This window comes from Macrobrachium rosenbergii, chromosome 54 (genome assembly GCF_040412425.1).
Source record: "Macrobrachium rosenbergii isolate ZJJX-2024 chromosome 54, ASM4041242v1, whole genome shotgun sequence".
In the NCBI taxonomy this organism is placed as follows: Eukaryota; Metazoa; Arthropoda; class Malacostraca; order Decapoda; family Palaemonidae; genus Macrobrachium; species Macrobrachium rosenbergii.
The window spans coordinates 35,095,370-35,120,438 of record NC_089794.1 but is presented as its reverse complement, the minus strand read 5'-3'; the positions used below and the strand labels follow the sequence as shown (position 1 = coordinate 35,120,438).

The 25,069-nt window shown below is 38.5% G+C and overlaps 1 protein-coding gene across 1 annotated transcript in view; it reads right to left on the bottom strand.

The window, feature by feature from the left end:
- LOC136834964 (integrin alpha-V-like) overlaps positions 1 to 23,920 on the bottom strand; it is a 45,422-nt gene extending 21,502 nt beyond the window's left edge. Inside the window, exons 1-10 of the mRNA XM_067097904.1 lie at positions 23,327 to 23,920; positions 21,780 to 21,983; positions 14,555 to 14,663; positions 9,415 to 9,603; positions 8,640 to 8,813; positions 7,881 to 8,023; positions 5,782 to 5,860; positions 4,210 to 4,342; positions 3,615 to 3,831; positions 1,439 to 1,608 (exon numbers count right to left, since the gene is read on the bottom strand). Coding sequence (XP_066954005.1) covers positions 1,439 to 1,608; positions 3,615 to 3,831; positions 4,210 to 4,342; positions 5,782 to 5,860; positions 7,881 to 8,023; positions 8,640 to 8,813; positions 9,415 to 9,460 — 962 coding nt within the window. The 5' untranslated portion in view covers positions 9,461 to 9,603; positions 14,555 to 14,663; positions 21,780 to 21,983; positions 23,327 to 23,920. The remainder of the gene's footprint in view (positions 1 to 1,438; positions 1,609 to 3,614; positions 3,832 to 4,209; positions 4,343 to 5,781; positions 5,861 to 7,880; positions 8,024 to 8,639; positions 8,814 to 9,414; positions 9,604 to 14,554; positions 14,664 to 21,779; positions 21,984 to 23,326) is intronic.
- Between the last annotated feature and the right edge of the window lie 1,149 nt (positions 23,921 to 25,069).

Here is a 25,069-nt window from a genome sequence, read left to right as displayed (position 1 = left end):
CTCCACTTATCCCCCCCTCCCATCTAAAAGCTCAGTTCAAGTAGGTGTGTTTCACTTTAACACACCTATCACATGCTCCCAAGATACTTCCATTACTGTGTGTCTCGGACATCCCACCATAGAGGGTATAAAAGGATTGTACTGTAGTGGAGTTCCTTGTTTTCCCTCAACTGTGTTGCCCTTTGACTTTTATATCCTGTTTTATTGGTTCCTCATAGTCTCATCTCTTTTCATGTGGCAGTCCAGAAAAGCATATTTGTCCCTTTGTAGACCTGTTGTTGGAAATTATTATTTTTTTCATTATCAAAATTGGCCAGTCAGTATTGGAGGAGATCATTTTTAAAGACAGTGATTTAAGAATAAAGGTTTATATGAGTTAAAGTGTGATTATGTGTAATTGTTAATTCAGCACCTGGTATCTTGCTGTGGCCTATAGGTACCCCTGTCATCTCTTACACTGTTAGGCAAAATTCTCATACTACAACTTTATCTTTCTATAATCTAGATAATTTGTGTACATATACATATTTAGCTGCTATATCAAGGGCTTGGGAGGGGGGCTTAACCGCAGCTGTGGCAGTGATACTGCATACCAAGAAAAATTTTAGTTTTTTACCATAACAAAAGCTTTGTATTAGTTTAATTTCTGGTTAGGCATCAGTTGGGTTACACACTCTGAGATAGGAAATTAAAAAAATGGCTTTTGGGTTAAATTTTAACCTATTTTATGGGGTGCCAATCCCAGTATGTACACATTCGTTCAGCTTAATGTATTAGACTTAAAATGGCTGAATGATCTCGGTAAAATGCAAGTTGTACAGTAATTATGTATATGATCATGATTCATTATGCTTAAGTGATGTAAATTGTGAATTTGAAGGCAAGTCATAAAGATAACCCATTCTTGCTGTGAAAGCTTTTGTGTACCTGTGCTCATGAATTACTTTATACTAATAATAATAATGCTATGCTCTAGTTACAAGTGCTTCACTTTGTATGATTACACTTAATTGCAAACTGTGAGTAGTTAAGCTGTGTGCAACGATTAAGTGCATATTTATTCCTTTGTACTTTTATGCTTAATGTATTTATTAGTCAGGGGAATGCCATCGTAAAAGAACAAGCAGACTTGTAAGAAGGGCCTCTCAAGATCTGACGACTCTATAAGTCTAGTAGTGCAAGGGATGCAATATCGGCTAAAAAGGCTTAGAAGTGTTTGAAAACAAATATATGAAGATGCAGTCACCACATGGAATGTACATCAAAAATTGCTGTACGTCACTCGTGATGTAGGTGTAAATGATTTTAGTACAGCAGTTATCCAGTACATATGCTGTGTTTTAGAAGAATATATCGACTGTAGTGTTTGGTGCTATCACCTAGATCTTTGAATATTTGTGCTTAGTATTGGGATTCTTCTTAGTTTGTAAATATTTACCCTTGGAGTTTCAGCTTAGCATCTGCTAACAGCTGAATTTTTGAACTGTGGTGATTATCCCGTGCGTCCTGTTCCACTCCTTTTCCTGCTGCCTCCACATTAACTGTCAGCGATGTTGATGATATGGCATCTGTTACCTGGCTTGGGTCAATTATAACTGATACGGTATCCTGGCAAGAAAATATTTTGCTTTGAGTTAAATGATTGAAGCCATACAGAGTTGTCAAACAAAGGCTTAATGTAATATGTCAGAGGAGGGCGAGGGAAGATACAACATAGTGCTTTTCCTTATACCAGACATGAAGGAAAAATTAAGTACTAGAAGGGAAAAGGGAAAAGAATGAGATCTAACCAAAAAATGTCTTTGACCTTGAAAGAAGGTATGTAATAAGACTGAAGCTGAGACAGAATTTCATATTTTAGTGTTGTGGTGAAAGAAACAGTCTTGAAATGAAGCATTGTAGTGGTTGTTGACATCACAAATAGGAAAAATGGTTTCCTGGAGGGTATACAGTATAAAGCCAGCTCAGAACTTGCTTGTTCTGGTCAGTGGAATACTGAGTGAATTATAACAGTAACCATTTAAGAGAATGTGAATCTATTTTGAGCAAAGGAGGAAAATCAAGACAAAAGTTGAGGGCAAGGATGCTGATTAGAAAAATTGCCTTTATTTCAATTTTGTTAAGAAAGGAACAAGAACAAAAACAAACAAGTAAAAAATGTGCTGAAGTTTCTTCGGGGCAATCGAGTTTTCTGTACCATCGCGACAGCATATAATCAAGACCACCGAAAACAGATCTATCTTTCGGTGGTCTTGTTATAATGCTGTATGAACCATGGCCCGGTGGTGGCCTATCTATGTTGTTGCTAGAAGCATGATTATGGCTAACTTTAACCTTAAATAAAATAAAAACTACTGAGGCTAGAGGGCTGCAGTTTGGTATGTTTGATGATTTGAGGGGGGATGATCAACAAACCAATTTGCAGCCTTCTAGCCTTAGTAGTTTTTAAGATTGAGGGCAGACAGAATAAAGTGCGGATGGACAGGCAAAGCCGGCACAACAGTTTTCTTTTACAGAAAACTAAAATGGAAATATAAGGCTATTATGAATAAAGAATGATTGAAATAGAGCAAAGAGCTTTAATTAAGGTATATATTACCAAACTGCCATTACATAATATTTTTTCATATTTCTGGAACCCTCCTCAGAGGCATCATTTTAATTCAGATACTGTATACTGTAACTTATGGAGGCTAAATTCTATAACATAAGTCCATTTTAAAAGTGTGGCTTGTCAGCTGTTAATTCTAGTATGAAATTTAAGGGCTGTTAGCCAGGAAAGTGTGGCTTGTCAGCTGTTAATTCTAGTATGAAATTTAAGGGCTGTTAGCCAGGATCCCCTCCAAGAAACCCAAAAATGGACTGATGATCTGTGAGCCACTCTCAAGGATGTCCCAGGAATGGCTAACCCAGCTATTGACCCGGTCTCATTCTTTTATTAGTTTCACTGGTTTAATGTCAAATTTATATTCAGATAAGGGTTTGTACTGTATGTACTTGAAATTTGAACTATTTTTCCATGACTGTCAGGTCTTAACATGGTGTGATAGGTATTAGCATGAATGATAATGTTTACTGTAGTCAGTTTGTGTAAGGTTAAGCCTCTGATTATGCACCTAAATATCTGTTGAGTATATATTAGTTTGTTTTGTAATGAAAAATGACATATGGGTTCACTAATTTTTCCTCATGGACAGTGACATTTTAGAGGTTACTTGTTTGGGGGGTCTTTACTATTAATTCATAATAAGATGAGAGGTCCAAGGGTTTAGATTTGTATGGCTAATTCCAGTAACAAACGAGACTGGCCTACCAAATAATCATCATAGTTTTCCTGGAATGAACAAGTATAGCTGCAGGAGATTGAGAGCAGTAACAGGTTTGTGGTATCCTGACACTCAGAAAATGGTACTATGGGAATATTTATGTTACTGCCAAGCTACAGAATTGTCTTCCTAATTTTTTGTGGGTGCATCTGTAATCTACTCACTGTATAAATAACTGAGTCTGCCACTTGTCCCTCCTTTTCTTTTCCAGGCCTGGGCTGCATAAAGCCATTTAACTACTAGTCAGCCTTTAGATTGAAAACCTGTAGTGCACTTGAAGTTACTGACCTGATTTTCCTTCTGAATTGGGTTTTTGAGCTGGCAAACAAGGTGTGATCTGTCGCCTTTGCTGGCAAATTCACAGCTGTGGGAAGTGGGCTTGAATAGGAGAAAAGGTTTTGGTACACTGATGGAGACGTTTGGCAGAAATACCGACTCTCCTGAGTTGCTGATGGAAATCTCCAGTTCAGGTTGCTTGATTCCAATCACTAGGTATTCATCTTCCCTGAAAAAATAATGATTAAAAACAATGAGAAATTAAGTTTCTGTTCTATTTGTTTTTGAACAGCCTCCTGGAAGTTCTCTGTAAAGCTTTTAACAGATCTGAGTAACAAAATGACTGTTGGTTTCATGCTTCAGTATTATTATTCACTGTAATGTTCAGGATGGTGTCATCAGTGTTATTGTCTATCAGAAATAGGCTTTTTCATATACATGTTATATACTCATACATACATAGCAGTAGATGATATAGTAGAACTTAAGGTCGAAAAATCTGAAAGTATATTTTGAAGAAGGCTTTTTTTTTTTTTTTGTGAGAGAGATTACTGTAGTGGTGTTTAAGGACAAAATGTATGACACTTGAAAATTAGATTTCTCTTGCCTGAGGTTTGTGAATTTAGCTCCAACGTGCAAGTCAGTCTCGCATATGTTATTTCCATTGTCTCCACAGTCAGTTAAAATACGAATGTGGTAGGTGAAGCTCTGTGGTTCAGTGTTGTCAGTCTTGGGTTGATCTGAAAACAAGAAGTACCAGTATTATGAATGCCAACATTGCATGAATTGTGACTAAGCCCATAATTCAGATGAAAATGATCAAAAGTACAGTATTTCTACTGAGTTTGAATTGAGAGGTACTGTATGTGTATTTTTTAGTGAAAAACATTTGTTATATTTACAACCTGAGTGTTTACTGATTGAGTTTTAAGCCTTTAATAGAGTGAGTAGGAATCAAGTGATGCTGAAAAGTCTGATGAAGGATTAAGTTTTGATGTTTTTAATTCCAAAGTAAGAGAACATCGATTAGTGAATACCAGTACTGTACATAGATGATTATGATAGATGTAGCCTCGCTTCAGGGTGTAAGTCATCCATCAGTCAAATCACAGATTTTGACTTTTGAAAGCTGAATTTGTTGTGGACCTAGGAAGTTTTAGGGACATCAAATGATTTGTATTACAGTATTATGATGGGAACAGCAGCATCATGATTGGTTTAGCAAGGTCTGGATGATGAAGGAAAGATGGGCAGAGATGTCATTTTGTGATGTGAATGGCAGGAAGTCTGAAATGATTAAGCGAAGAGGTAAATTTCTGAATTGCTGACATTAATGATGCTTTTGAGTGAAGGTCAGGGATTGAGGAATTAATGCAAGATTTCAAATGGCTGAAATTTTTTAGCTTTTGAATAAATGAAAGACATTGAGCACAGCTATATTATTAAACTGTCTGAAAAACTTCTCCAACTCTCAATATGATTCCAGTGGTTATTTATCAGGAAATATGCCTTGTTTTGATTGTCTTGATGTACAAAACTTTTAGCCCTTTGATGGGTTCACGCTGCACATCCATCTCTCTCTCTCTCTCTCTCTCTCTCTCTCTCTCTCTGCAAGTTTTCTTCTCCTTTTTCCATTAACGAATTGTATAATCATCTCCTTTTTCCATTAACGAATTGTATAATCTTTTCATCACCCTGTCATCATTATTGGCCTACTGTATATGACTGAGTCATCTCAAAGCACTCTGATCCTTGGATAAATATATGAGCTCAGATCTGTTTTCTGGAGGCCAAGTAAGCTCAACAAGGATTTGTCATAAAGTTCAAAACACTATGAATAATCCTCAACTGAAGGAAATCTCCCAAAAGAACTAAATCATCTACACATCAGACCACAGTCTGTGTCACCTCCTCTTGCCTAAGGACTAATTACAGGTACAGTACCTTCTTTTTCTCAGTGAACAGTATCAAGCAGCACTGTCACCTGTTTTAGAATAATGAATGTACAAAAATGGGGAAGAGTTTCCAGTTAAGAATCAGAGATGGACAAAGCAGTTCAAATCAGAGAAATATGAATTATATTAATGAGCCTGACTCTCGAAAAGAACCAAGTTAAAAAATTTAGGAAAAAGTTAGATGCTGCTGATGTGTATAGACTTGATTGTAAAATTGTACTCACACAGTTGGCGTCCAGGAGCATCGGGAATTCTGTATTCAAAGTTCACTGCGATGGGCCGTGTTGGATCCACGTTGTTTGACTAGGGTAATGAAAAGAAAATGTTGATAAGGTTATGGATTTGCAGTATTAGCAGAGAGTTGTCAAAACAGTACTGACAGCTCCATACACTTTTTTACAGATATTTATTTTAAGAAAAAAATCAAGCCAGGTTTTAGCAGGATTATAGTATTTGTTAAAAAATTTGTGCATTATATACAGTACTTCAACTTTTGCATTAGCCTAGGGGCACAAAAATTGAACATGAGGCACATGGACTAAAATATGAAAGCAATCTATTCAATGATGTTTGGTGGTCCAGATTTTAGATTTTTTGTTCTTGTAGTAGGGGCTGGGGTTCCTTTTATGATGTAACTGGTTCTTTTGATGATGAGATATTGTGTCTCCATTGCTGTTTTCCTTTCTTGTTTTGTTTATCATGATGGAAGTGGCTAGAGATGGAAGGTTTAGAGTGAAGCAACTATAAATGCTTAGCTGTTTTAGAATATGCTGATGCTACTTTGGTCAACAAAATATCACAAGATTCACAAAACCTGCCTAACAGAATCATCATATAGTATAACTAAGAGACAGGATAAGTCTAAGAAAAAATAGTATGTAATGACGGCGTGGTATATGCAAAGGGAATACAGTACTGTAACACTAGATGGAGAAAGGATTAATGGGGTTGAATCTTTCCAATATTCAGGAACAATTACATCCAGTACAGGTCCTCTTGAGTTGGAATGTAGAGAAATACTAAAAAGGTAAATCAAACAATGGGCAGGCTGAATAAGACTTGGAAATCCAGTGGACTAGAATTACACAGAGATGTAAGATTGTACATTAATCTAGTATGATCTGTATTGCTATATGGACATGGATCATAGGATGATCATGAAACAGTCTGAAAGATTTTGTTAATTTGCCAATAGGGCTTCAAGAAAAAATATTATGAGTCAGATGGCAGGATAGAGTGGGAAAAGGTACTACAAGGATGATTACACAAGTTCCATATGTACATGAGGTAATGATGAAGGGTCAATAGAGATGGCTTGGATATTTCCTTTGCACTACCCTGGGGAAAATATTATATGATCATCAGCTGGGCTCCTGAGGACATCTGGAGAGTAGGAAGACCCAGACATATTTTGATGAGAACTATGAGACTGGAGGCTGGAGATTTGTGGAAGATAAGTGCAGGAAAGACACGAGGGACAGAATTTCACAGAAGCTTTGCGTCACATGGCACTGGAGACAACGATGATTATTTTTTCAGACACTTGGTTACATGAATTTCTGGATCAGAGTGCGTAACCCTCAGAGGCTGACTGATGCTTTGTGTGAAAAATACACTGAAGTTTTTACCCAGAATTAAACTTGATTTTTAAAGGTTTTATCCAGAATTAAACTCTATTCAGAAATGTTCATGAGCTTATGAAACAATTATTTCTATGAAACATCATGATTAGTTTAAAAATTTGATTTGTTTCATGAAATATGCTGCTCGTATAGTAAATTCAGTTTGTAAGGCTTAACACAAACATAAAGTAAAAGTTCCAAGTAATGAACTTAGATATTTTGATATTTTAATTTTTATTAACTAAATTTTTAATTTTATGCTTGAAGAAGGGTATATGTTACTTTCATTGCATTTATTTTTAGGTGATTACCCATTATAGAACCGCTATCCTGTTCTCATTTTTATCTATACAGTACGGTATTGTTCCCTCGTGGCGGGGTTGGGGAGTTTAGTGCCATTGGTGCACTTCATTTGGTGCAGCGTAGGCAATAATGAAGGTTGTTTGCAGTGTCCCTTCAGACTGTAATTGCACCCACTTTTTAATCTTTTATGTGCCTCCATTCCTGCTTCCTATCTTCTAGCTTGCTGCTAACCACTTTAACTACCTCTTTCCATTGCCTTAAATGCTGACTGGCTGAAAGTGCCACAGTGCTTGGCTTTATAGCCAAATATTCATAAATCACCAATCATTTTTGGTACCTATTTTTATATATATCAGTATTTTGTAGCTATGCATACCCTTCCATTTCTTTTTACTTACCAGAGCACTGACTTGGAATGTTTCACATTCCATTTTTTCTGTTGTGGCTGTTAGTGTAACATCCCTTAGTGGTCGCTTGTTATCGGAAAATGAAGCCCTGGGTGCATGATGCCCGTAGTCCAAAGTGAGCAATGCAGAAACATCTTAAAAAGAAAAATTTTTGGATGAAGTTTCAAAAGTTGAAAGGCCTAGGTACAGCTTCAAGCATTACACTAACCAGCTATCATCTCCTAGTACATGTAGTCACCAACTATTTTCCACCAGTAAATGGGTTCAGATCTGCCAATTAGGAGTATGTTCATAGAATGCTGGAGTAAGTCTTTTCTAGAGTGAATCTGTTATTATGGAGTTTTAAACTGCACTATACAGTAATCAGTTTGAAAAAATATGCAAAATAGCTTCATCATATCAAAGAGCTTTTTCAGTACTGTAATCATATTGACTCTCAAGTTTACATTTTTGGATAATTACACAGTGTTATAATTAATAGTACACTGTATGTTTCATCATTCATTAACAGGAAAATAAGGGAACAATGCACAAACTGAACAGTGTACTGTAGTGTAAAGAATAAGTAGATCTGACCTACTTTTCCCATTTACTGTATTTGATTTTCCCATTCCCATCGCACTCTTTGTGATTGTGCTCCCATCCCCTTTGATTTGCACAACTGGTTCTGTTTTACCTACTGATGTTAAAATGACACTAAATGAAATAAGAGCTAAATCACTTAAATGAAATAAAAACTCGGTAGCATACCAACAGAGGTTGGAACCCTGTAGCCGTTGTATGTAATGCAGGCAGTGAGTGTGAATTCCGTTGTGTTAAGTTCCAAGGCTGGGGGATTAGACTCCACGTGTCCTTTTAATGATGCTACTGCTCGAGACCTCAAGACCAGGGCATGTCCAGATATAAAGCTTCCAATTGCTAGATCTAAATTGTGAAAAGAGGAATTTAGATTAGAATAACCAGGGTAGGATAATGAGAAATGGAATTTTGGAATCATTAGTTAGGAATTTGAAAGCAAATGGGGCACAAAGAGGGGGGGGAAATTTACTCTGCTAGGAGAATTTCTTTTTATCTTGACTGTATATTCTTATATCTCTTCGTTGGGTGAGCCGGTAGAGCTGTGGACTGTCACTCGATGGGCCGGAGTTCAATTCCCCGGCCGGCTGATGAAGAGTTAGAGGAATTTATTTCTGGTGATAGAAATTCATTTCTCGCTGTAATGTGGTTCGGATTCCACAATAAACTGTAGGTCCCGTTGCTAAGTAACCAATTGGTTCTTAGCCACGTAAAATAAGTCTAATCCTTCGGGCCAGCCCTAGGAGAGCTGTTAATCAGCTCAGTGGTCTGGTAAAACTAAGGTATACTTAACTTTTTGTATGTTCTTATGACAGAAAGAAAAAGTGACAGATATTCATAAAAGACTTGACCTAACATTGGGCATAGCTCTACATGCACTGTAAGTATTTCCATTATGCATAATTAAACTACTGTTGCTAGAGTGAATGATGACACAAGCCATGCTAACCTGGATAGCCATTATCATCAGTGTCGATGCCTCTTGACACAGACATGCCAAAACCTCTCAGAGGATGACTGGGGAAGTCACCTGGTGTGAGACGCTGGGAGAAGTCCTTTCTGAGACCAGAAATTGATCCTAGATAAATGTATACAGCTCCTCTACCATCATCTTCCCAAGGGGCTCCAACAGCAACATCTGTTATTAAGTAAAGCAGCAATATATATTAAAGTGTGTGAAATTATGTATAGAAATAGGGCAAAAGCAAGAGAAAAAGTGTAATAAGTTTCTACTATGGGGAATCTATTTAATACAAAACAGGGTACAAAGATGGTAAGGTGTACTGTATACAATACAGAAATCAAATAAAAGTTGCCAAATCACATAAAAAAATATCCAAAATAATATTCCTATACAGTACTGTACAGTAGTATAATGTATGGTGTATACAGAATAAAACCATTTAAAAGCTTAAGAATCTAAAAATATTGTAATACACGTTGTTCAGCTGTGTAGTTCCTGCACATGGCACCTTAGTTCTTTGCAGCGAGTTCAAACGTGTGCTAGCATGCGTATTATCTGCTGTATCTTATTTGCGTTGAATATGTCTTCAATAATTAGTGGCAAGGCTCTGAAGAAAGTCTCTAGTGCTAGTAATAATAAGCGTAATGCTGTTTCATTGGAAAATAAGGTGGTTATGATGAACTGCCAAGAAAATTGGCTTGAGTTGTAAAACAATATCACCAGTTCACAGAAAGATGACAGATTTTGGCACACATCAATGGAGAGATAAGCAACACAATCATCAACAAGACAAAAGAAATTGTCTAAGAAATAAGAAAAAATGTAACAACCTCTTTCTCTTTAGATTGAATGGCAGACTCATCAGTGTATTTCCGTAGGTCAACTGTTGATTCAGTATAAAGCATTGTCTTAGTCCCCAGTCCTCAAGAAAAAGTTTCTTGACGAGAAATACATAGAATTAAAGGAAAGTTCCTGATGGTTTATGCAGTTTGAGAAGTAACATAATCTTCACAGTACAGTGTCAGGATTCAAGATGAAAACTTACTGACTGACAAGTTAGCAGCATCCATATCCCTTTGATGTTGAAGATTACAGGGGAGCAGAATTTTCTTTTAGAACAAATTGTTAATGTGGATGAAACTGGTCTTAACTGGAAGAACAGCCTACACTGCTGATCTATATTGAAGGAGAAGGCTATGCCAGGCTTCAAGGTTGCAAAAGAATGTTTGACCCTTTTGGTGGAGGCAGCTGTGTAGGTGACTTTTAAGTTAAGGTCACGGCTGATGTATCTTGTGGAGAATTCTCGAGTATTGAAGAACACTGCCAAGGCCTCACTTTCATTTATGTGTATGTCAAATCTCAATGCTTGGGTGGTTGTTGTCATTTTTGAGAACTGGTTCTTCAACCACATCTATCAGCAGTGGAGAAATATTGTAAGGAAAAGGGCATATCAAGTTTTCTGATGGTTTGTTTTTAAACTACCCTGTTTTAATTGTTTACCTGCGCTCTGGTATTTTGTGTAGGGAGGAGAGGTGTCATTCGTCTCTCTGTTTTTTTCAGAGTTAGTCAGATTTCAGGCAGCACACCGTCTAGTTCTCAGAGAAGAACACAGCAGCGGTGGATTTCGAGTATCACCTTGTGGTTGGTGATAGCAGTAGCAGCAGAGATTGTTTGCCAGTGATGATGGTTTTGGGAGCAGTCGGCGATGGTTTTCTTAGGACAGCAGAGGAGGACCTTGAATTAGTTCCAGAGGAGGTGATTGGCATGGAAGTGTGAGATGGTGGCTCCTGAGGATTTTGTTCCCGAAGAGGAGTGGGAGACTCGTGTGTAGTCCCCGGTTTTTCTAGAAGGTGGTGTTCTGTGGCAGCTGAGAAGCTGTGGTTGGCATGGAAGTGTTCGATAGTCGTCCTCGTGGTTCTTAGTCACTCTCTCAGTGCGTCTCAAGAGTGGATCTTTTGCAATCCCTGTGGTCATTAATATATGATGAGATTATGGTAGTCATTAATATGGTCATTAATATGACGAGGTTATTGCTGTAGCTGAGAACAAATCTTTTATGTTTCTTGTCAAGAAAGGAACTGTTGTTGTAACTGTTATGTGTTGGAGCTAGTATGACTCCTGGTTATTTAATATTATTGTTGATGAAGCAAGTACGGCTCATGTTATTATTGTGCAGTGTTATGTTTGTCTGTTATTATTGACTTTTACTGCTGCTGTGAATTTTTATTATTTAAGGGTTATTGAGCCATTTTTGTGCTGTTTAAAGTTATTGTTCATTATTTTTGTTTTGCTGTGCTGTCTGAAATCTGGGCCCACGTTTGCATTTTTGTATTATAGTAATGGTAATAAATTAGTTTTGAGGTAACTTGAGTATTTTCTTTGGCACCCTTTTCCTTGGGATTGTCAGTGTCCTTCAGAACTCTCCTAGTCCCCAGTGCTTAAGATCTATTTTAAAGAACCTGATGGCCCCACAAAAATTTGGGTTTGTAACAGGCATCTCTTGTAAGAACTTTATTTTGGACACCACTCCTGGCCATCCACAAATCTTCGTTGATTTTCATCCAAATGTCACTTGTTTACCTGCCTCCCAACACCATCGGTGTCTTACAGCCAATTAACCAAATGATTATTGCCATCTTCAAGCACTGTTACCTTCAATGAACCTGCAGGTAGGCTACTGATGCAACAAATATGAATGGAGAATGAACAGTCTGACTTTTGGAAGGGATCTGGCATCTACAAGGAAGTCTTGAATGTAAACAGTACCACCTGGAAGGAAATCTCAGCCATGAGAATGAATAACACCAGAAGAAATTGTCCTCAGTTTGTTAATGATGTCAAGTGCTTTACTGAGGTGGATGTGAAAAAAGCCTTAGTGATACTGAACAGTGAACTGAAAATGTACTTGTAGAAAGGGAAATGCGTCTCATTATTTGAGGCAGACTGGCAGTCAATAATGGACAAGGAGCTTATGAAGCTTCATGAGCAGCATTGCTACAAAGAAGAGCAGGAACTAGAACCAAGATCATGAAATTTCATCATCAAGATGCAGCAGTGCATTGCACACTGACTGAGCCCTTGCACTTTTTGAGGAGATGGATTCCAATACTCGATGCTTTGCCAAGGTTTGTTATAGGGTGATTTTGAATGGAAAGAAGAGCAATAGAGTTCGTGGCACACTCGACCAGTTTCTGCTGTGTACAAATCCAAAATGAAGAAAAAATTCAGCCCTCAACATCATATGTGTGTGTGTGTGTTTGTGTGGTCCCCTCCTCTTCCTCCTGTGGCCTAAACAGCACATCGAGGTAACCCATCAGGTCGGTACAGTTACAGTACAGTATACAGGACTATATACATGAATTTTTATGGTTTATCTTTACATCATTTATAATTATAATATACTGTATATACTTTTACTGTATTAAAAAGACAGCAAAGTGTTTTAACTACTAAATGACTAATTGTACACATATTGGTGACATCAGTGGGTTGTTTGTAGGCGTTTGATAAGTTGTCTATTCATTTTTAAAGGGCCATTTGGAAAGTATTACCAATGAAGCATGAGGTATATATTACTATACCATATTTTGATCAACATCTTTTTTTAGTTTTCTGAAAAAAAAAAAACTACTGTGCTGGCATTATCTGTCTGCCCTCAGATCTTAAAAACTACTGAGGCTAGAGGGCTACAAATCGGAATGTTGATCATCCACCCTCCAATCATGAAACATACCAAAATTGCAGCCCTCTAGCCTCAGTAGTTTTTTTTACTTTATTTAAGGTTAAAGTTGCATCTGGCAACAATATAGGCCAGGCCAGCACTGGGCTGTGGTTAGTTTCATGGGCTGCAGCTCACACAGCAGTTTACTGAGACCACCGAAAGATAGCTCTGTTTTCAGTGGCCTTGATTATACGATGTACAGAAAACTCGATTGCGCCGAAGAAACTTCAGCGCATTTTCTACTTGTTTGGTTAGTAATAAATTTATTTTCTGTGACCTCTCCCTGAAAATCAGTCCTGGAGAATGAACATTTATGCTAGGAGTGATACAGGTATGGTAGTTTGATATTTTAACCCATTTGTGAGAATTTTGTTCTTTCTTTTACTTGTACAGTGGCGTAGTGATCTCAGTGGCAGAAATATCTGCATGTTGGTCCTGGTAATAAAAAAATCCTTCTGTTGCAATGGGACTTCAATGTGATGGTATCCACTATTACAGATGTTTGTGCTTTATTTCTAAAGTAAATGTATTTTGACATTATTAATACTGTACTGTAGCTTTATTCCTAAGATTCATCCTCCTGTCATGAAAAGTATTTTGAAATTAAAGTATATTTGCTGAAAGGGTTAGAAAGTTTCCTGCCCAAGTGATTCTAGGAGTAATCCAAGTAGTTTAGAAATTTAATTGATTTGTGAGGATTTTCTGTGGTGCATTACTCTACTGTGACTGGCAATAATAAGTGAAAATCCATAATCTTGCACAGTATATGAGCAAGAAAATGTATTTTGAAGCAACACAAGTACTGTAAAAGAAAGGATTAAAAATGGAAGCTTTCAACCTTGATCACAATGCTTTCTTCAGCCAGCTGGCTGAAGAGGACCGTTGTGCAAACGGTCAAAAGCTTCTATTTTATATCCTTTTTTTTATTTTGTTTCAAAATACATTTTTTTTGCTCATATGAAAAATTGTGGATAGTATTTCCTTATTAGTGAGGATCTTGTTTTTCTTTCTGTATGGTGGTAAAGTAATGTCAAGAATACGTAGTATTTTCTACAATTTGTCCTAACAATAATATAATAAAATCATCTTACCTGGGGACTTCCTTATGATGGTCTCTGGTATTACAGATGTTTACTTCATTTCATTTTAAAACTAATGTATTTTTGACATTATTGTACTGTATTAATACTGTAGCCTCATTACTAAAATTCATCTTTATGAAAAGAATATTTTCACTTGAGAACATGTTCTAGAAAGGTTAGACAGTTGCCTTCATGAGTGATGTTAGGTCATTGGCAGGAAAGAAAGAGAAATAAAAAAAAAATGTGACATTGTAGGAAAGAGTAGGGCAGACTCGGGTGCCATTTTTGTGAAGGAATTGAACAGTTTTTACAAATAACTTACCTTCATAATGATCTTGATTTATATCTCTGGAAGGGGCCAGAGTGGTGCCAAATCTTGCAAAAGGTTTAACTGAACCCGAATGACTACTTATTTTCTCAATATTGCCCTCCTGTGGTGAGACAAGATGAAGTAATTAGGTTTATAATGGGAGTAAATGATGCGTTCACCATGATGTTAAGACTAATTTATATCTCTTATTCAGTTGTAAACTTTTTGTTGTCCAGAAAGTGAGTGTATTTTTTAATAGTCATTCCATTATTATATGTGCAGAATTTGTCACTTGCACATTTTGTTTTGTGGGGAATTGTTTTGGGGGTGCGTGAAATGATTTATGCTGAGTGAAACTGAGAGTCACAGTGATTGTCAGAATTATGATCAGTACAGTACTTATTTTCCATAAGGTAAAGATTTTCAATTCACTAAATACAGTATATGAGAAGTGGTAACTGTACAGAGAGACAGGAGTAGGTCACACTTAGATGCAGACTTGGGAGGAGGTATAGAACATTTCTTTTACCTTGATGACATACTGGATTAAGAAGTTGGTACCAAGCAACAGCTTAGTTGAAGAAGAAAAGCTTGTGTGAACTGCTGGTTAATAAGAATGTCATTGGTAAACATAAAAAATTTACGATGTGTAAAAGGCTTGTAATTCTCTTCACATTGGAGACATAGACCTTTTTAGAGGAAAATTGATTTATATAATATGTAACATATTTTTCATTCAAAATCTCAACCATAATGAGGCAAAATGATGAATGTGATGTCCCTGGATACACCCATAATGAAGTCTTAATGACAAATGACTACGGAACGATGAGTGACTGTCATCGCACGCACACCTGTGAATCATTGGTTGAAAGGAACTATTCAGCTAATTCTATTGTGTAGGTTAGTTTTGGTTTAGCAAGAACATGGGGATAGGGGCCAGTTGGGTATGAATGAAAATATGTATTAAGGGACAGAAACCTAATTTATTCATAGCAAGCCCATCACCCATCTAGAGCACAAATCACAAATTAGGTGAGGTTGAGTCTTTGAAATGTCCCAGCCTTAGTATAGGTCTGATGGATCCAGTGGAGCTTTTGAGGATAGAGCAAGTCAGAAATCAAGAGCCCAATGTATTCTTATGGTTCATTTCTGCTTGTGGCCCTGGAGGACTTTGTCTCTTGAGAAAGGAAGGTGCATAATATCTCAAGGTAAAAGTGGCACAGAAAAAACAAGAGCTGAGAGGCCCCTAATTTTATGCAGAGTTACTCTTTACTTGGCAAGCCTCACCCTTTGAAATTCCTTAGAACTCATGATAGATGACCAACTTCAGTCAATACGATACTAGGCTCTTGGAGGCCAAAATTCTTCGCTGATGCATCAGCATGGAGTTTTTAGAATCCTCACACCTAACGTGCCCAGTCCCATGAGGCAGTGACAAATGTCTTGCAAATCAAAGGAAAAGGTTGTTTTTGTAGCTGGATGTCAAATGTGGTATGGCTCATGGAAAAGTGGAATGACCTTGAGCTGGGTAGTGATGATCAGCACAAGAGTGAAAGGCTAATCCAGTGTATACCAAGACCAGGTACCTGAACGGATGGCGCTGCAACAAAGGGCATGCAATTCCACATACAGTATCTCAAAGCTTCAAACTTTCTGTTCAGAGAAGACGAAAGAGGTCATACTCAGTTGGAATTTCTCACATGCATGTGAGGTTTTCTCAATGTGACTGAAAGACCAGGGGCCCTTGGATATGAATCTTTCAAAGGACCAAAGCCTGACAATTGAGAGAATGTTTTTCTGTTGCCTTGATTGCAGACATTTATAGATTATCTGAAGATACACTAGAATAGGGTAATTTTATGGATTACTGGGTCAAGAGATGGAAGGAAATGTGAAATGGCTGCAGCAGTGACTTCTGAAAATCCTTCTCATAGGCCTTACCTAATACCTTTCATGTGCAAAGGTACAGACTGTCCTAGTTGTTGTGGAACCTTAGAGTACGTAGATGTTTCAGGAGCCTCTATCTCAGGTTGGCAAAGATCCTTGAAATAGTTGAAACATCCAGAAAACAGTTCTTCTATGGTAACAGACTGGCAGTAGATTACAAACTGGAGTAGCAAGAGGGTTTAAACTGCTAGGCTCTGCCTGATCAGGCTGAAAGGAGGTGTAAGTAATAGATTGTCACAATTATGAAGCATCCAATCCCCAACTGTTATGTTTCACTAAGGGAGATGCTGGTAGCTTTGGTTCAAGCATGCTGCAGAAAGACCATGTGTTACACAGCTGTTTAAAGAGCCCTGCCAACTTGTAGATACAGCCATTGCATCAAAGACAGAGCCTGATTCCTCCACTGAGGCTGCCTGTGAAGTGGTAATGTCATCCTGATATGAAAGTTGGAATGACCCTAATTCCATTAGCTTTCACCCAAATTAAAATCTTATTGCTTGCCAACGGAATCATAGATATTCTCTTCATGATTCCAAGGTAGTCATTGGAGTTGAGTATTCTAGTAAAGTTTTTGACAATTCTGCTGCCTTAGTGAATGAACGAAGACCCAGGAGAACTGAATTTAGTAACAGGAAGAAAATGTTGCTTCCTGTCAAATTCCTGTTGCCCATTGACAGAGTACTGTATGTGAATTCTCTAATCAAGGTTCTGTTCATTGCAAAGCAGGGGCCTCCTGGAGCTTAGGGAACCAGAAGTACAATTATCTAGAGCTAAGGAAGGCTCTGTGGAAGGACTTTTGCTGAAAGAGCAGCAGAGTTGTATCTGTGAAAGCTACAGCTCCCAGTGCTGGTCTGGCGAAACACCCTGAAACTGTTATTTAAAATTATCACCAACAGTAGTGATTTTTTGTGACATGGCTGGTGGGCTTGGTTGCTGCTGGAGGTTTTAGATTATTGCAAACAGACTCACGACTCAATCTGCTGAGGGATGAACCAAAACAGTCAACAAGTAGTTCTCCATCCCCAGACACAATATGCATTTTTGGATGGGTTAAGCCCAGCCTCCTCAGGCAATGTGGAGGCCCAGATGCTGAGATGAATTGCACAGATAATTCAACATCTCCAGTGTTCTGTTGTTATCTTAGCTAGGATGAACAAGTCATCCAGTTACCTCCACAGCCTCATGTGGGACTGATGTATCCAGGCTGCCATTGGTGCAAGCCAGTTGCATATCAGTGAAGGCTGATGATGGAAGACAAAGCCAGAACTGAAAACTACATCCTCTCCAAATAACAACCTGTATTTCATAGATATTGGATGGAATGAGGTGTGGAAGCATGCATCTGTAGATTCAACAATGTCTTGAAATCCACTTACCTGAAGGAAGGCTGGTGCCAGAACTCATTAGGGGATGAAATATACAATATCAGCCATGCCCCTGTTACATGGGCATTAGAGTGACCCAGATCAATCTGTATCCCATCAATTGGAATAAGATTAGGAGGCCCATTCATAGTATTGAAGGGGAACTTCTTCACTTTGTTCATCTTCCTTGGACCTGGGACTAGGCCAAAGACTGATGCCTCTTCCTTGTTTGGGAATGAGAGCATAGTTCCCTTAATACAGTTCTGGATTGGCCAGTTGGAGGTACAGTATAGAGGGCAGTCATTAGTCAAACAAATCATTTTGAAATTTTCAGCCTTCATTCAAGACTTCCTTTTATTAAAAAAATCTTAGAGGCTGTATAACTATTGGCAGCCATAATTTCCTGTTAACAGTGTTAGGTGCAGAGTTTTCTGGGTGCAGTATAATCTATAACTGTAGAAGCTTCCCTTTGCTAAGAGCATCTGGTGACCCTAGGTAATCACCCTCCCCTGATATAGACCAGACCAAATATTGCTTAACTTTACTGATCAAACAAGAAGTGGTGTTTCAACATGGTAGGGCCATTGGCTTTGGATGCTGAATGTCAAAAACCTGGCAAATACACCTATGAAATGGATGCTGCCTCTGCAAAGCTCTTGCCTCTTTCTTGTTATTCTCATAAAAAAATTGACCAAGCAGTCCAGTCACATAATCAGACTTCTCCAGTTAGTGATTGTGTATATACAGCTGCAGAAGATACTCCATAAGGAGACAGACTAAGGCACTTGGAAATGAGGAGAGATTTCTTAGGCTGAATAAAACAATAGCAAGGCTGCATGAATAACCTCTGAAAGATGTAGAATAACTGGCATGTCAACAGTAGCTGATGCAATAGAAGCAGGAACAGCAGCATTAACCAATGGAACAGAAATAAAAAAGCAGAAGCAAGTATATTGGACGAAGGAATGGCCACAACCATTGCAGGCAACAGGACTGCAATGACATCAACCCCTGAAGTAGAACATAAGGACTGCATTGCTGACACAGTAGGCAAGGCAGGAGTAGGCAGCCCAGCCAGTACTTCTTGGATAGCAGATAAAGCAGGTGTCACAGAACACTCTAAGGGAAGCAAGGGTGGATGATGTGCAGTAAACATCAGCAAAAGGGAGACAAAAGGAACAACCTGTGATTTTCAAGAAGGAAATGGTAAAACTGATGTAAGGATTTGTGTGTTAAAAACTATTGGCACCTTGTATACAGTAGCCTTGCATTAAAGGCAGTTAATAGGAGCAACCACTGGTACAGCAAAAAGGCAATGTTTGCAATTGCGAAGCGTACGTTAGAATGAGCTAGGTAGTTTCCGATGGTGCACAGGTTTGCAGCATTGGAAAATCACTTGTAGCTCTCCTAATTCTTTTATCTTTAAGACTGCAGAATTGGCATATCTTGAAATGTATTAGTCATGATTTGGGCTCAATATGATCAATGAGTTTGCTATGAACAATGGAAGTTATTTTGAACAAGCTTGGTTAAAATATGCTGAGACTCTTACTTATCGCTTATAAAATAGATCACACGACAGTACAGTACATTACTGTACAGACAAACAAGTTGCTGCCATGTGGAGGTGTTGAATTTTAGGTGAAATAAATTTGTTTTACCCACTAGCTTAAGATGTGATGCATGATTTCTGATAAGTCCTCTGTGCCGTAGGGCAGTTCTTACTGTTAATCCCAGCCTTTGCAGCAGGATGTGAGAATATGGAAGCCTTTAGCTCCAATTTTGACCTAGTGTTGTATCGCATAACTAAATCTGCTCTTTAGAGTTTATGTTGGAATCTGGGAGTTGTTTAAAGGTCAAACCTCTTCTTTTCCCAAGTTATGCCATGCTTTTTTGTTTCTTTGCTACATTCACCACTTTTTGTTTCTTTGCTCCTTTCACCATTTGATGCTTAGTCCTTTAGTCATTGGGAATATTCAGTTACTACTATGTATAGTATTAGCAACCATTGCAAATCTAATTTTTATCGTATGGTTGTCTTCTCTTTATTCTTTTCGTCCCTCTCTATTCCCATAGTAGGGCCAGGAGGAGGCAGGATCTGTGGGCATCCCCCATTTAGTATGTATGGTTTTTCTGTTTTTCCCTGTACAACAACTGTCCCGTAATTTAAGTCCTTTTTATTTGCATCATATTCAGGTAAACCATCTTCCCTTCTCTGTAAACCAACCTCGTCCGACTGCCCTTTGCAGGATCTTTAATATTTTTGGTCATGATTGAAATCTTTGCCCCTTATAAATCTCCATTTCAAGTGTTCTGAGTTATTGTAGTATTTTGTTCCATTTTTAAAGTCTAGAGTATCACTTACTCTTTATCCCTACAGCTGGTCTTACCCATTTATTTCTTTGGCTGCCTCATGTACATGGTGAACTGCTTGTTTCTATCAAACTGCTTGTTTCTATCAGACTCATGTTAAGGAAGGTTGCCCTCCCGTCATCCCTTACAGAAAATTTAAAAAAATAATACCTTGTGTAAATGATGAGCAGAAAGGTGTTATGCAGTGATGCTAAATTCCAACATTCTAGGGACAATTCTGAAGAGAGCAGGCAGCTCAGAAGCACCACAGAATGCCACATTTGGCAGCCCAATGTCCCCTTCTTCCAGTTAGGTGATGATGAGTTCATTTGTGGTTTAGAATGAAGAATGAATGGTGACACTTGAATGTGTTCAAGACAGTTTTGCTTGGTGAGATGTCCATACATTAATCAAGCATTCTCCGGTTATTTTGGAATTAATGGAGTTTTAGCACAAACAGGAATAAGAGGAGGCAGATGTGGATAGTAATTCCCTCAGTCAGGAGTGTTACTGGTCCAGACCTCTATGTAAAGTACTGAAAATTCAAGCTTAGGGAACTCTTCACAGTACATAAACTGTCTTACCTAAATAGCTGCTCAGTCTATCACAAAACAATGGGTTTCTTTTGAAAACAAATGTAATTTTTAGAAATTGTTTTTTTTCATATATAAACCCACGACTGTAGCAAAAATTGCAGCTGGTTAAGACTGTGCAGATAATGACTAGTTCCACTGGTAGATGTGCTGAGGGACCTGAGTTTATTCTGCTCTGGGGTATGTTAGTTCCTCGCTGGGTGAGTGGGTTCCGTTCTCAGCTACCACTCTGTTGGTCGCAAGTTCGAATCTCCGACCGGCCAGTGAAGAACAAGAGGAATTTGTTTCTGGTGATAGAAATTAATTTCTCACTATAATGTGGTTCGGATTCCACAATAAGCTGTAGGTCCCGTTGCTAGGTAACCAATTGGTTCTTAGCCACGTAAAAATAAATCTAATCCTTCGGGCCAGCCCTAGGAGAGCTGTTAATCAGCTCAGTGGTCTGGTTAACTTCTGGGGTATGTTTGGAGATTATGATTCTGTAGATTTAACCACTGTACTGTAAAGCAATGGGTTTACCTATGAATAAGTTAATTTAATTACTTTTTTTAAGTAAGATTTTTCTTAAGATGCAAGTTCTTCTGGAGGTTTGTAAGAGGGTGACATGTCACTGAAGGCTGGCGTCAAGATCCCAAGGTAGAAATTAGAAAGTAAAGATATTTCTTCCCTTTTCTTTGTATATGAGAAGTCTAAGAGGATGGGTAACTTTATGCTCATATAAAAGTCTAATCCTAAAGGAAATGATACAGCCATCTAAAAGAGGGAAGGTTATAGGATTTGGTTAAAAGTATGTGTAGATTTATGAAACGGCTGTGTAACTGTGTTAGCTTTATTTACGAAAGGACTTCGTCGTTGATTTAGCAGTTAGAGGATGGATCTGGTAAGGTGCCTGTCTTCTGACTCTGTAAAGTTACTCCTAATTTTGGGGTACTAGTCCTTTGTGTTATGAATAACAAAGAAATAAACAATACATCTTACTGTTGTGCTCGTGAAAACTTGAATCCTTCCTACATCTGGCTTCTCTGGCTCAGAGTATGTAGGACTTCCAACTATGAGGTCGCTTAATCCATCTCCATTCACATCAGCAGCAACGAGGGACGCTCCAAAGCTTTCTCCCAGCTGACTGCCTTTGGACTCTGCCCAGATTTTTAGACTCTTGCCTTCAAAGGAAAATATCAGCACCTGGAATGTTGATTCCCAATGTTAGTTGTGATGTTGTATTAAAAGTAAAAAAAAAAAGATTCTTTGTGCTGCTGAAAAAGATGCTTTAACGAGAATATGGACTGGTACGTGCCTGTGCTACAGTGCACCCAGAATATTAAATGAATGATAACTTTTGCAAGTTGAGAATGTTTCTAGTGGATATTGGTGGTTTGAATAGAAATTTTGGTTGTGGTCTTTTTTCAATAGTACTGTATTCTCTCTCTAAATCCAAGACCCTTTCGGATGTTGCAAGTTAGCTGATAAAGTTAGGAAAACACTCTATGGATAGCCTATACTGTAATATGTAAATTTCATAACTTTCTTTCCTTATTTTTGTAGCTACACAGTACTGTAAATGCATATAAACAACATAGAATGCACTGTACCGTACTGTATACAAAATAAATAAACAAACTGAAGTATACTGTATATGAAAAGTATAAAAGAATTTATCAAAAATTCTCTCTCTCTCTCTCTCTCTCTCTCTCTCTCTCTCACACACACACACACACACACACACACACACACACACACACACACACACACACACACACACACACACACGTACGTGAGGAATCTCGAAACTGCTTACATGGGCTGAACTTAAATAATATTCATTTTTTTTTCTTAGAAACAATAATGCAGAGAGAGAGAAAAGGCAAAGCAAGCAAAGAAACAGCAACATGATGCACAAGCGCATGCACACGCACACACACACACACAAATGTGCTTAACCACATGCTGATTTATATTGAACAGGTAATTACCATTTGGTACTGCACTTTGGTGCCTCCGCATTAAAAGTGTAATAAACATTTCGTTCAGATAGGTGTATGTGTGTGCGTGTGCACATGGGTTATTAAAGACTTGTTATAGTAATATTGTTATTTTGTATAGCACACAAAGATTTATGAAATCTTTACCGACTGAAATATCTTTAAGCTACTAGATCTTAGGCTTTTGTATATCACTGGTTGAAACCTTTGGTAAAATTGTAATAGGCTACGCTGTTATATTAGTCAAATTCCATTAACTTTAAAATGTACTGTGTAACTGAATGTACACTGTAAAAAGTCCAGCTCATTTGATGGCTCATTTGATGGTTACATGCAGATTACACTTCTGTTGTGAAGGCATCATCTTTACCCATTAATTACTATCATGTATCGCACCTATCAACTCAGCAAGAATCTCATGTATATATTTCTATGTAGAATTTCCTGGCCTTTTTGCCAATATATATTTTATCACTGTATGTATGTACATTATGTGTCTTGTTGTTGTTATTTGATTGACTGTTAACGAACACAAATTGCTCTCACTCAGCACGCGGGTTGCAGCGACTGGGGGTCGGACACCTCGTTTCCGTCTGCACACTGCTATGTATACCTTTGCCCAGGTAATAAATCAATCAGTACCCAGTTCTGTCTTCTTTGACCTCACAACTGGTGACCCGAGGAGCGGCGGTAAACACAGCGGTTTTGGCTTCGCCATTAACGGACTCACTATGGCTGCTCTACCTTCAGAGAGCCTTTAACGGAACCATACGGCGACAAAGTCTAGACCTCTGAAAGGTCCTTCCTCAGAGAACACCCACGCCACTAACAGACTAATTACGGCGTACCTTCTTCAGGTACATTCTGGCGTTCTCGAACGGTTTAGCCCTGCCATTTACGATTCATGTCGACTGTATTCAGAAGACATTAACAGAACACATGGCGTATAGTTTTATATCTGACGAGCCCCAAACACCATTAACAGACTAAATACAGCACTTATTTCGTGTTTTGGTGTGAAGTCAAAATGTCAGGCACTGAGGTAGAAAGTCGTTCCAAGGACACACACATCCTCTGCATCCCCTGCATCCCCCTCTTGCCTTCGAAGGCAGCAACAAGCCAGGCGATGAAACTGCCACTGTTCTCGCGGCAAAATACCACATCCTGGTTCCTGCGGGCAGATGTCCGTTTCCATGTAGCTAAAATCACAGACGAGGAAACCAAAGCGGACGTCACCATGACACCGCTGCCGGAGGAGGTCTTCAACAGAATCACCCCATGGTTGGACTCACAGCCGGGCAAAGTCAAGTATGAAGACCTACGAAAGAAACTCATTGACACATACTCCATGCCCGTCCTAGAGAGAGTCCAACGCGCCCTTGACCTGATGAACCAGCCCCTGGGGGACGCATCACCCAGGGACTCCTGGGACGAACTACGAGGTCTCCTGATGCTGCCGGGCGTCAACTCAGATGGACAGAGGAGGGAGATCAGCTTGTCGCATGAAATATTCCTACAGTGCCTTCCACAGGAGGTGAGGGCACAAATCATGGAAGCAGACGTGCTCTCGATGGACGAATTGGTGAGCGTCACACAAACTCCACGAGGCCACCAAGGCCTCCAAGCATGCTGCAACACCTGCATTCTGCAGCCTGGTAGCAGAAGAAGCCGAAGTGGGAACACGAACATGGTATACAGGAAGAAGGCATCAATAGCAGCAGAAGTCGAGGACAAATCCAGCCTGGTGTTACTTCCATCGGAGGTTCGGAAAGGACGCCAAGAGCTGCAGAGCCCCCTGTTCTTTCACAAAAAACTAGGAAGGCGGCCACTCATAACAGCAGTGGCCGCAAACCTTAAAATTAATTTAATTAAAGGTTAAACATATCAAATGGGTAACTCTATATACAATAGAGATAAATGAAAATGAATCACTCAAAACGGGGTTACAACTCAAAGGCAAGTAAACTACCAAGATTACCCAGTTCGGTATTAATTTTCTAAATATTAGCTCCGCACGGACTGTTTGGAACGGTTCCGCGAATACGCGTCATTAGGGAGCCATATGTTCGAGAAGGGACTGGCTAAGGAAATCTATTATAAAAGGAACCATACTAATCTTACGTACCCTAACCTAATCTAACTTAGTAGGCTGTGTTACTTAGCCAATTACAGGATGGCCAGCATACAAAAATATAATCAGTTCTGAGGTTAATTACAGTCGACCTAGAAAAAATAACGGTTAATTCTTAATAAGCAACCAAGGTACTACAGAAAAAGTTAGTTTCCAAG